General features: G+C 37.2%; 1 protein-coding gene across 2 annotated transcripts in view; it reads left to right on the forward strand.

The window, feature by feature from the left end:
• The window catches only part of MRPS35 (mitochondrial ribosomal protein S35), a 44,410-nt gene extending 30,877 nt beyond the window's left edge, over positions 1-13,533 (forward strand). For both annotated transcript variants that reach the window (XM_082666919.1, XM_082666920.1), the window contains one exon: positions 10,296-13,533. In XM_082666919.1, the coding sequence (XP_082523045.1) occupies positions 10,296-10,565 (270 nt within the window). In that variant the 3' untranslated portion in view covers positions 10,566-13,533. The remainder of the gene's footprint in view (positions 1-10,295) is intronic.
• The last annotated feature ends 203 nt before the right edge of the window (positions 13,534-13,736 follow it).

The raw sequence follows: 13,736 nt of genomic DNA on the forward strand, positions 1-13,736 counted from the left end.
TAAAAATGATGAATCCTTTTGCAGAGCCATAATTGCCATTTAGTCTAGTGGTTTATGAGTTCATAGTGATCTTTTGTGTGTGCTCACATACACATAGATTTCCAGGTTATCAGAGAATGCTTGAATGACATTTATTGTTTTCTCTTCTTAGCATTCATCAATGATTTTGTTCTTGTTTACAAGGTACAGTGATAGGTATCGTTCGGATTATCAAAATGAATGAGCCTCTGTTTTAGGTACCTTTATTCCTAGAGGGATTTGGTGGTTATAATATAGTCTGTTTCACTAGGTAAGGGAGGTTGGAACATAGTTCTGTGAGAGGCGCATACAAGGATTAATTCTCCCTTGAAGCATCATGGAAGTGGTGACTGGTTTTGGAAGATGAGTAGGAGTGTGCAGTAGGTGAAGGACTCTAGGCCTGGTGGGTTTAGAGAGCAGGCAGAAGTTGGTGTGGCCAGGGTACACGACCAACAGGGCAGAGATAGGAGATGAGACTGAAAAATAATTCAGAGCCAGGCTGTGAACATATTGAACTGATGTAGTAGCATTTTACTAGGTGTGTGAAAAGGCACCTCTTTCAGTGTTTTAGTGTTTATGAAAGAGTAAACCATCCTCATGGCAAATATTAAGTGTGCTTTCATTAAAATGAACTGTTTATTGATTGATGAGCAAATGTTTACTGGTTGCCTCTTATTTGCTTGGTGTTGTTGGATATGAAGATTAATACTTAAGGAGAAAACACTGTCTCTTCTGTTGAGGAACACTAGTAGAAGCAAGTTGGTTTAGTAATAAATATTATAAAAAGCGTTATAAAGGTTATATAATTTACTATTTAATTTTTTATTTTTCTCTACTTATTTATTTCTTGTATATCCTTCAAGGCTTTTTTTTTTTTAAGATTCTTTTTTTTTTTTTTTTTGTGATACGTGGGCCTCTCACAGTTGTGGCCTCTCCCGTCGCGGAGCACAGGCGCAGGCTCAGCGGCCATGGCTCACGGGCCCAGCCGCTCCGCAGCATGTGGGATCTTCCCGGACCGGGGCACGAACCTGCGTCCCCTGCATTGGCAGGCGGACTCTCAACCACTGCGCCACCAGGGAAGCCCTCCTTCAAGGCTTTGATACCCACTCGAACCTCTTTTTTTTAACTGAGATATTATTGGCATGTAATATCTTATTTTCAGGTATACAACATAATGATTCTGTGTGTATGTGTGTGTGTGTGTGTGTGTGTGTGTGTATATATAAAACACAAAATGATCACAATATGTCAGCTTAACATCCATTACCACACAAGTTAATAAAAAAATTTTTTCCTGTGATGACAACTTTTAAGATTTACTCTCTTAGCAACTTTCAAGTATACAGTACAGCATTCTTGACTGTAGTCACCAGGCTGTACATTATATCCCCATGACTTACTTGTTTTATAACTGGAAGTTTGTACCTTTTGATCACCTTCACCCATTTTACCCACCTCCCACCCCCAGCCTCTGGCAACCACCAATTGTTCTCTGCTTCTATGAGTTCAGGGTTTTTTTGTTTCTTTTCTGTTCTTTTAGATTCCACACATAAGTGAGATCATAACTGTTTGTCTTTCTCTGTCTGACTTATTTCACTTAGCACAATGCCCTCAGGGTTCATCCCTGTTGTCGCAAATGGCGGAATTTCCTTCTTTTTTTATGGCTGGATGATATTCTACTGCATATATATGCACCACTTACTCTTTATCCATTCATCCATTCATGGACACTTAGGTTGTTTCCATGTCTTGGCTATTATAAATAATGCTTCTGTGAACATGGGGGTGTAGATATCTTTTCGGGCTAGAGTTTTCATTTCCTCCAGATAAATACCCAGAAGTGGAATTGCTAGATCATATGGTAGCTCTATTTTTAGTTTTTTGAGGAACCTCCATACTGTTTTCCATAGTGGCTGCACCACTTCACATTCCCACCAACAGTGCACAAAGGTTCTCTTTCCACATCCTCATCAACACTTGTTATTTCTTGTCTTTTTGGTAATAGCCATTCTAATGAGTGTGAGGCGGTATCATTGTGATTTTGATTTGCATTTGCCTGATGATTAGTGATGTTAAGCACCTTTTCAGGTGCCTTTTGGCCATCTGAATGTCTTTCTTGGAAAAATGTCTATTCAGATCCTCTGCCCATTTTTTAATCAGGTTGTTTTGTTTTGTTTTTTTTTTTTGCTATTGGGTTGTATGAGTTCTTTATATATTTTGGATATTAATCCTTTATCAGATATATTTGAGCCTCTTATTCTTTGACTCCTACTTTGCATAGATGGCAAATTATACTGTCTTATTTTCTTGACTACAAAAGTTGCCTTAGTCCATGTTCCATGGGTTGTTTTCCCTGTATGTTTTGACCTTTTAACTAATCTTGTAAGACTCTCATTAACATGCATCTGATCTTACTGTATTTTGTTCTTCAGAATATCTGGGTCAGTGCTAGGTAACTACATGTTTAATAACATTTAATAATATTAAACTAAATGTTTAATAACAGCTATTGAAACATTGTCTATTCTTTTGGAGATCCAAAAATGGACTTTTGAAGTAGGTTTTCAACTTAAAAAGTAAAGTGACAGAGTAACAAAGAAACTCCCTTTTCAGTAATTTAAAATGTAGCATACTTGTTAGATGTTAGCAATAATTAGCTTACTGGTGTAACTTTTTAATGATCTATTAATAAAATTATTAATAATCAATAATTATGCCCAAATTTTAAGAAATATCTTGGCAGCAGTTTGAGATACTTAATTTTCATGGATGTATGATTTTGGGCTATATGTAGGTCAGGTTTTTCATTTGATTATGTGTTTTTTCAAATATTTAAAGGAAAAGTGTTCTAATGCTATATTATTTTGGAAGTTCTCTACAAACATTTGCTTCTATGAGTTTAATTCATGATGCTAATTTATATTTGACAATGTTAATATGTTAATGGAATCTGTAGGATAATATTGGCTACTCCTAGCAAGATATATCCCTTTATAAAATATCCCTTTATAAAATCCTTCAGTGGTTCCCCATTACCTAGCATAAAATCTAAACTACTTAGTATGTCTATTCACAGCAATTTACCACCTCATTACCAGCTACTCAGGAATTGTAGGTTATGTATCCTGTACCATAATGAACATAATGTGTTCTTTCATAACTTTGCATATGCTGTTTTCTTGGCTTATAATCCCTTTTCAAATTGATCCGACTTGCAAATTCATAGGAATCCTTTAATACACCTCAGATGTAACCTGTCTCAGATGTTTCTTCCCATCCTTTTTCCCTTCTCCCTCTGTCAGTTAGCATTCCTTTTATTGCTTTTATGGTAATTGCCTGTATACATGTCTGCCCAGCTCCATTAGACTGTGAGGTCACTGAGGACAGGACTGTGTATTTCATTCATCTTTATATTCCCAGCATCTAGTACAATGTCTGGCATATCAGCATTCAGTAAATTTTTTAAAAACTGATCTGATTTGAATTGAATTCCTTGACATGCTCAGTTAAAAATTTAGCTTTGATAACTAAAAGTATTGGCAGTAGCTTTTTAATCCATTATGGATATTTACTTTTTCCTATTTTTTATGATTTTCAAGTAACTTGAATTTTTTTAATTAGTAAAACTGTTTTTCCTCATCTAGCACAATGCCTTACTTGTAATCATGAGAAGTGGAATATTACTGTGATTCATGTTCTAGGCAAAGGGAGTTATAAATAAGATGGTAGAAGGTGACACATTTGTGTATTTAGTGGAACAGATACTTCTTTGCTTTCTATTAGATTGGAGTTCACTGACCATTGCATGAAGCAGCTATTGTGTTTTTCTTTGTATTGAATTCATGCTTACAAGGAGAAAAAAGATGATAGGGTCAAATTAAGTTATTTTTTTGTTTTTTTTTCCGTGTTTCTGTGTTCCTTGGAACACATTCTACCACTAAGAAGCAGTATGATTTGGGGCAGATTATTTAATTGCTCTGGGCTTCAATTTCCTGATTTGAAAACAGGTAGTAATAGTACTGCCTCATAGGGTTGTTATGAAAGTTAAATGAATTAATATATGTAAGGTGCTTACTCATCCCATGCCACTTTCCTCACCTTGGCCTTCATTCAGGCCTGAATGTCCTTAGCTCGTTCCTGCCTCCAGCCTTTATGGATGCTCTTCCTCTACTGGGATCACAGTCTTCATCTGCCCGGTTCCTCCTCAACTCTAGGTTTCCTGCTAGATTGGCAGTTCTAGGGCAAGACAGTGCCTGGGACAGTAGTTGTGTAACAAATATGTACTGAGTGAACGAATGAGTGAGTAAATAATTGAGCCAGCTGCGGAGAAAAGAGAACAGGATCATGTGGGATGGAAGGCTCCTTCCTCTAGGGCTGTAGTCAGAGCAGGTTCTCTCATGGTAGGCAGGGAAGAAAAGAGACTGTATATATGTATATTTATTGTGTACATACATAAGTTAAACGGTGAAATTGTAAATGTTTAATAGTAAAGTTATTAAAATTGAAGTCTACAAACTAATCAAACTGCCTGAATGGTGATCAGTTTGAGCTTACATTGGTATTTTTAATTGCCCCCCCCCAGTAATTTGAATGTTATTGTTTATGCTTTAAAATTAATACATGTCAACTACAGTACAAAAAAAGAAACTCTTAAACAATTGCCCACTTCAATCCTGGGTATAATTTCAGAAGCTATAAAAATTTGGCAGTGAATTACAAGTCAGGGTACGAAATTATAAATGAAATGTAATCATAGCTGTGCTTTTTAAAAAAATGAATTTAGAAGGACACGCAGCAAATATCACAATTATTGATTAATTTTATTTTCTTCAAATGTCTCAAGTGTCTGGTAATTGTTTATTGCATGCCAGACATTGTATGTAAAAGACCCATAGAAGCTCCAATTGATGTCATCCATCAGAAAGAATTTCCTCTTTTTTCTCTTGGGCAGAGAGGGTCAGGGGCTTATCTTTTTAATGCAATCAGAATTGAGCTGGAGCAGGGCTGGGTTACAGTTTTTTAAGATTTAGTTCACCTTTGTCTCTTCTCAGGCATTTTGATTGGGAACTTGGTGAGTCCACTTCCACATCTCAAAGTCTGCTTAAGAGTCACTTGTGCTCTTCAGAAGTTTTGAGCTTAACTTGTTAACTTCTAGCCCTTCAGCAGAATCTGGAAGATGTCTTGAGAGGGAGATTGGTTGTGTGAAATAGGACTTCCTCCCTCTAGTAGGACCTTGTCTCCTAAACACTATGAGATTATAGGAGATTTGCTCTTCAGAAGCTTGATCCAGCCTCCCCAGCTTCCCATAAGTAGCCCTGGAGCTAAAACCAGTCATGTTTGGGGCTCTTCAATTCCAATCTGTCATACAAGCCCTGGGTAACAGCTCAAACCTTGCTCATTTCTCTTTTCCCGAGTAGAGTTCTTCTGTGTGGGCCAAGGGCCAGTCTGATACAGAATTGGAAAATGGACTCAGGGAAGAAAATGGCTAGGGATTTTCAGAAGGATGCTCCCCATATGCTTGCAGCCTGGAATTCACATTAATCTAGTCCGAATTGATTCTAAAACTCTCTGGTGGGACTTCCCTGGTGGTGCAGTGGTTAAGAATCCACCTGCCAATGCAGGGGACACGGGTTCGAGCCCTGGTCCGGGAAGAGCCCACATGCCGTGGAGCAGCTAAGCCTGTGCGTCACAACTACTGAGCCTGCGTGCCACAACTACTGAAACCCGGGTGCCTAGAGCCCATGCTCCACAACAAGAGAAGCCACCACAATGAGAAGCCTGTACACTGCAACGAAGAGTAGCCCCTACTCACCACAACTAGAGAAAGCCCCCACACAGCAACGAAGACCCAACACAACCAAAAATAAATAATAAATAAATAAATTAAATTAAATTAAATTTTTTAAAAATTAAAAAAATAAAACTCTCTGGTATATTGATTACCTGGCTTTTTTCCAGTTGTAGCCAAAGCAGAGGCATCCTGTGACCTGTTACATCCTATTTGAAAGTGGAAATCTTAATGTAAAATTAAAAGAAAGAAATTTGGAGTTTTTTTCCCTCAAGGATTTTATATTTATACCTCTTATATGAAAAATATTCTCAAGTGACAAGCATTATATACAGTGTTATTACCTTTTTATCATTACTAGAAGATGATTTTGGAATTGCTTTTTTGTTTTTCTTCATTTTCAGGATATTTTATTAAGGAGACATTTTACAAAGGTTCAGTAACAGAAACAAGTGAGGGTGCAGTTCTCAGGGGTGGTGAGAGTGGGGTGCCATCACACCGCATATCTGAAGGGGCAGGGGAGGGAGGAGCTGCAGAACCGGAGAGAGAGCTGTATGGATGGGCCACCTGACAAGAACTGTGGGGCATCCCCCCATCAGGGAGAGAGTTGGGAAGGACAACCCTGACCTCACTCTCCATCATTCTCTAGGTGTCTTGCTGGTGCCTCCCATTAGCCATACCGAACCGGCAGCCAGAATTCAAGAGGTCCCTATGAAAGGTCCATTGGGATTGCATCTTAATATATCATTTAAACCAACAGCTCTTCCATTTAGCTCTGTTCTTTCTTCAGTGATAAGCCCCATTTGGATGGCAGCCGTCTGTGAAAACTTATATATTAATGACTATAAAAGATTTCCCTCAAAAGAGAAATATAGTGCTAACAATTAATCTTTATTTTTCCTGCTTGAAAAACAGAAATTCTAAAGATCTTTTTTATTGATACATGTAACATAGGACTTCAAAAAAGTAGCTTTCTTTTTCTTGAGACAGGTCTTTATAAGAGGTAAATTCTCTGTGTGTGTGTTTTTGTGTTTTCTACATTTGCTTAGACATAAAAAGCCTTCACCCAAAGGAGACTGCTGGAAAACTGGAGATAATTCAGTTATTTTTAAGAACACGCTATTAACTGAGAAAATTAAATCTAATCAGTGATAACATTTATCAAGAAGTAATAAGCATGAAAAATATTACCTTTCTATCAGTGATAAAGACCTTTTGTTTCTGTATTTTTTTAATCTACATTTGATAAATATCAGTCATATGATTTTGTGAGTGGGAATAATGATGGCAAAACATTTGGACACTTCTTGTGTTTATATTTACCTTTAAAGTTTCGCTTTATTGCTTGATGGTGGTAGTGGCGCCCTTGACATGGGAACATAGATTTTGGAGGTGTGCCAGCAAGGGTTTGAATCCTACTCTTATTTATTCTTCTTCTTAATAAGTTGTGATATTAGTAGTAGATAGTTATTTAGTGTTTATTATGAGCCAGGTACTCTTAAGTATGTAGCTATTCCTTCTTTTAATCCTCAGAACAGTTCTGGGGAGTCAGTTCTTATAGAAATGCAAGCCTATCACAGTAGTAAGTGATGAAGGTAGGATTTAAACTCAGTTCTGTAAAACCCCAAAGCCCATGGTAAATACTGTGCCGTACCCCTCCCTGTGTGACCTTGAGGGAATCACAGATATAAAGCCCTCTACCTGTAATTCTGAAATGAAAAAAGCTTTGGAAATTGCTAGTCTTTTCATAACTTATTTGGTGGCAAAATGAACTCTGAATGGATGAGAAGCTATTTATAGCCTTTGTTAATCCCATTTAGTGTGACTATTCATACATGTTGCTAGAAAAGTAGTAATATATTTGATTAGGGGGTGCTGCCGTAGACCTCCTCTGGAGATGTTACGAAATTTACTGTGTGCGTGCTGCATTAACTACAAGTTAAAATACAAAAATTCTGAAATCTGAAACATTCCCAGGTGACTGTGCCCCTTTATTTAACTTCTGTAATACTTAGTTTTCTTATCTGTAGAGATGTCAAGATCTAACCCAGTATGTCTTAATATGAATTATATTAAATAATTAATATATACATGTAAGTATTAAAGTACCTGGTATATAGTAAGTATTCAGTTTGGGAGATTGTTACTATTATTATCTTGGAATTTATATTTAGTTGTGCAGAGTTTGGATCCTAAAGCTAGAATATGTAGAAAACTAGAGTTTTGTTTGGCTTGTTGCTGAAGCCCAGCACTGCATTGTATCTGTACAGGATTGGTAGGAAGCCATGCCCTTCACAGAATATGCGACTTTCCCTTACCAAAGACTATTTAGAACAGCAGTAAGTATAAATGTGCATTATCCTGTAGTTTAGGATTTCCTAACCTTTTTCATGTCACTGCAGACACAAAACTTCTCTGCTGAGATAAATAAAGGAGGGAGGATGCTTGTGGCTGCCCCTGCTGCACCAGGCTCACGTGGCACCTGGGTGCTCAGGGAATCAATATCATGGCATACCTATGAACACACCTTGGCAAACCAATGTAGAATTGTATATGTCAAATATAAGGGGAAGATAAAAAATGTTGAAAATTGTTAGTGGATTTACTTTGGTTATCTCCTCTGATTAAGCATCTATTTCAAGTCAGTTAAAAATCCAAAAACACCTAGGTGAAACATAATTTTTTAAACAGTTAGGTCTCTTAATTCTTGTCTTCTAACAGTTCAGAATGAGATGGAGTGACTGTTTTACTTAATGCTTTATAAAATGTGTTGACCTCTTAAGTTTATTTCACTTGTAAGTTAGAATTATGAAGAAACTATGACATTGTCTTGAACATTTAAAGCATTGGCAGGAGTAGATAGGCCGGTGATATATTTAATTTCGGACATTTTTTTTTAAGGTGCTGACATTTATTCCTTCCTCATATATTACAGTAAGAATTAGGTATGGTGGGGTAATTTTGTCAGTTATTTTTTTTAAATGTACAGATTCAGAGTTTGGCTGTTAGGAGTTATTTGCAACAGGGCTCTGGGGGCGGGGCATAACAGGAAGTTATTTCATATTATCCCTGACCCCTTGCCAAGCGAAAGCCTCCCTACTGGCTAAAAAGAGGGTGCAGAGCAGATTCTCAACCAGATACGATGTTTCTAGAATGTTAAGTTGGAACATTGTCCTCCGCCATAAATTCAGTATAGGGAGGTGGGGCAGACGTAGGGGAGCTGCGAGTACAGAGAGCCCACTTTGGCTCAGGAATCTGGGATCTGAGGAAACACCCTACATCAGTTTGTTTCTCTTAAAGGAAAGCGTACACAGTTTAAAGGATTAAAGGAGGGTTTCTTCTTCTTGTGGGTCTCTGTGGTGGAGGAGCTCCTTTCCTGGGCTTCAGTGATCCGAATGGGGTTTGCTGAGTCGGTGGCCTCCGCAGTGGCTTGTTTGCCTTTGGTGGGGATCCTCTTTATCCTTTGAGGGACAAATTTCTAGTGCTTTTCTATTTTCGTGGGCTTTTGGAGCGGGAGTGGGGATGGGAGGGTGGCATGGCTGGAGACCGTTTGCCCCCTTCTTGGTGCTCACTTGGCTCTGAGGAGCCTTGGAGCTCTGTCTGCTCAAGCTGTGGTCTGTTTGAAGAGGAGTTTTCAGAGTTAAAATATTATTTCTGACAGCCTTACAAATCTGCCTCACTTTTAATACTTTAAAAACTTTATAATTTAGAAGGGTTTAACACCTTCCAAAGTTGTAAGACTAGTGGATCATTCCATAATAGCCTGTGGCTCAGAATATTGTTATGTGTTAATTTGGAAAGAATGTGGCTGCTATTCAGCACTTCTCTGAACCAGGGCATATTACATATTAGCTGTGTTGCTTGATTTTTTTCAGTGTTACATCTTCATTTAAATCATAAATCTGAATTATATTAATCTAAAACCTACCAGTGTTCCCTAAAATAACATGGTAATAATTTTTGTAAGAAAAAGTAAGTAGTAATGAAAATTGTTTCCATTATAGGAACAGAAAATAAAGATAATAAGACAAAATTCCAGAATTTATCAAGTCATTATGACTAAAACTCACATAAACTTTATATTTTAAATTTATTGTAATAATTGGTCTTCCCTGTCATTCCCAGAGGCATGTTACAGAGGTAAATACAGTCTCCTTTCAACTCTCATATTTGGAACCTCAGAAATTTGAAATGTTTGATGAGTTAGAGTTTAGGGACTGGAAAGTTGCAGGGAGTGAGTTTTCTACATCTTTTGGGAAGCAGTATTGCTTTGTAAGTGCAATTTGCAGGGCAGATAAAGTGTAAATTATGTGGGTAGAATTAGTGAGTAGTAACGAGGTGCTCATGTGACAGAGTGTGCAGCCCAAAGCTGCTGGTGCAGGTGGACAGCAGTGCTGGATAAGGGAGGTCAGGCAAGGTGTACACACAGAGTGTGGACCAGACTTCGAGTCATAATTTTCAGAACTCAGAACTTGTTTTTTCCTTTCAGAAAACTGAAGAATGGGAGAAAAAGAAGACTGAAGCAGACATGGAAGAGTATGTATGGAAAGATAGCTCCTCAGAAAAAAACATCCTGGAAACCCTTCTCCAAATTAAAGCTGCTGAGAAAGATCTGGAATTAAGTAAAGAAGAGCTCCTTGGTACTGAAGAAGTTGAAGAGTACAGAAAGTCTGTTGTTAGTCTTAAGAATGAAGGGGACAATGAAAATACCCTTTCTCAGTACAAAGAATCAGTGAAGAGACTATTAAATTTGACATGAATTATATAGAAAAATTGCCTTGATTTATTAATTTTATGATATATATGTAATCCTTATCTAATTTGATATACAGTTGAAGATGTTAAAAAACCATTGTTTTATTACATCAGAGTTAAAATTATTCCTTTCATCCTAATGTGCAAAGGCAGTATTCAGAAGTTTCTTACTTATGCACTGGGGCAATCAGACTAATTCGATCTCTGCGATTTCTTCTGGTTCTAAAGTGTTTGGATTTTATTTATACCATAACAACTTTAGTATTCATATATATACAATGTTGTTGTTTTGTCACCTGCTCCATTTCTTTCCCTACAGATTAGTACTTTTTGGTTGCTTTTGAATAATGATTTTGGTTATTTGGGAAGCTAGGCCCAGAACCCAGTCCCCTGACTGAAGTTCAGTGTTTTGTCTACATAACTGCTATCTGCCTAGTGAGTTTTTGCACATGCTGATTCTGATTAGAAGCAGGTCCTTAGCAGTATTTTCTAACCTAAAAGTTTGTTCCATTCCTCTATTTGGGGGTCACTTTATGTTGATTCAATTCTGTTTATCATCCTGGTTTCCATTTTCTTTGGCTCATTTCTCCAAGCCTAAGCTTGCAGAAAAGTGGAAATGGAGATTAGCTGGTATTCATCTCTCTGGATGCCCCAGCTAGAACTTCCACAGCTCAGGAAAGAGATGAGGTAAAAAGACCTTGAATTTAATTGGAGTAAATGACAAAATAACTGCCCTAAGAAACATTTCATTCAATTTAGCTGTCAATTCAGTACTTTTAAGTATATCTGTAAGTCATTTCTTACCACTTAAAGTTGTCGACAAGTGATTAATTTAAAATTGCAATAAAGGAATTATGGAGGCTGTTATTTGCCTAAAACTTATTTTGCTTGACAGAATTTGAGAACATAAAATGCCAAAATGAATTTCAGAACAATTGCTCAAAAGATTTATATAAATTGAAGATATGCTTTAGTATTAGCAAGGCCAAGAGTCCGTAGGTTATAAAGGACAACAATAGGGCCTTGAGTTCCATCCATTCCACTGGATGGAAATAGCGAATAAAAAAGTAGATACAACTGAATTTCTAGATCAGGTTTAAAGCATACATAAGTGTATTGAAGTGTTACATTTCTTAGAGAGTCAGAGTTGAGGAAAACTCAGGTGTGGAAACAGGATTGAAGAAGGACACATCTGAAAACAGTAGAAGCTGAGGAGAGGTTGTCATTTGGGAACATGTAAAGAGGTGGTAGATTAGGGTCCTCAGTCCTGTAGTAATAATACAGTGAAGATGGAAGCAGATGGAGTAATTATATGTAATAAAGAATTTGACCTTGCTCAAAGAGAATCTGGCCTCTCCCGTCAGCTTCTGGGAGGTAATCTGTCATACCTCATAGAAGTGTCTTTGGTTAGGGCAGGAGTCAGTCACAATGGATTTTAGGTGGGGCTCGCTACACCTGATAGTCCTAGGCATGCCAGGAAAACCAACCATGTGTTTAGGGTTGGGGAGCTTTGAGTTTCTTGGTAAGTCCACCCAGCAGCTGAGATCAACTGCCCAGGTAATTGATCAGTCATACCAATGTAATGGAGCCTCAATAAAAATTCAGAACACTGAGGCTCCGGTAGGTTTCCCTGGTTGGCGATACTCTAGACATACTGTCACACATTGGTACTGGGAGAGTAATGCATCCTTCTTCCACGGGGAGAGGACACCAAAACCTGTGAGTTCGGAACACTCCTGAACTTCATCCTTGGTGCTTCTTCCCTTGGCTGATTTTAATCTGTATCTTTTCCCTGTAATAAACCGTAACTGTGAGTATAATAGCTTTCATTGGGTTCTGTGAATTCCTCTAGTGAATTATTGAACCCGAGAGTGGTTTGGGGACTCCCCATCCCCCGAACTTATAGTTGGTGTCACAAGTAAGGGTGGTCTTGTAGAAGACTGTGCCCTTTTAACCTTTGCAGTTTGGCTAACTCCGAGCAAAGACTTGAAGACTCTAAGGCTGTGGCATTGACACCTAATGGCAAAATCTTAGAGCTGTAAGATTAATACAAAACTGCCTCAAAAGGGTAACCGTTGCTGTCATTGTAATGTTAGCAATAATTAAACAGCATTTTTTGTCATTATTTAGACTCTTGTCCTTAAGCTCTAATTGATCTAATGTATACAATGAACATCATATTCATCCTTACAATGAGGATTCTAGGGGACACTTTTTGCTGTACTGATGATATGCGATCACTTCTGACTTCAGACTCTTAAATTTCATAGCTCAGAAGGTGCTTAAACACATAGGCAACTAAGAAATAGAACAAACCTGTTTTCTTAACTGTAAGGAGCTTTAGTTTTTTTCTTTGCATATTTTCTTTCCAAAATTGGTAAATGTGTCATAATACTGGACTATTACAGATTTTTTTCCCCAAAGGTCTGGCTGTTTCAGTGCTGGAAAAATTTCGATATCATGGTTATTTCCTAAATGGTGGTAACAACCTTAGCCTTAGTTGTTGACTAGGCCCTGTGATCTTTGTTTCTTAATGTTTTAAATTCTATTCAGAAGTTCTCTTTGGTCCCTTTGGCTTCCAATAAGGACATGGTTTCTAGGCCCAGTCGTTTTTGTCTTGGCTGACTGTTCAGGTCACCTCTACAGTCTAAGTTTACTCAGTTTATCTGATGGTCAAAGGTAGGGGCTGAAGAAGAGAAGGAGTGTGTTTGTTTTCTTACAAATGTAAAGATGTTTTTCCCAAATTATGGTCATTTCTATAAAACAGTTATCAATTTTAGGGAACAAATAAAATTCTGAGAAATCTCAAGGAAGAAAAAACTTCTTTTTTTGGTAGCCCTAGTTGGAAAACCTTCAGTTTGTATATATTTGAAAGAAAATTAAATAACCTTTTAAAAGAATGTCTATACAAATAACTTTTAAAGACAGCTTCCTGAATAACTTAAATATTTTAAGGTAATTTAAATCTTGATATCCCCCCCAAATTGCCTGAGTTTTTTTCCCTAATGTATTAAGAAAGAAATTGATAACATTTATGATATGTAATATGAATAGCAAATTAATGTAAATCGATTATATTTTAAAAATTCAGACTTATTTGTGGTTAATATTCTGAGGGAAGAGTGCTATTTTATTAATCTTATAATAGGATTTCCTCTTTATTCATTATGCTTAA

Source organism: Grampus griseus, assembly GCF_964374135.1.
Source record: "Grampus griseus genome assembly, chromosome: 11".
In the NCBI taxonomy this organism is placed as follows: Eukaryota; Metazoa; Chordata; class Mammalia; order Artiodactyla; family Delphinidae; genus Grampus; species Grampus griseus.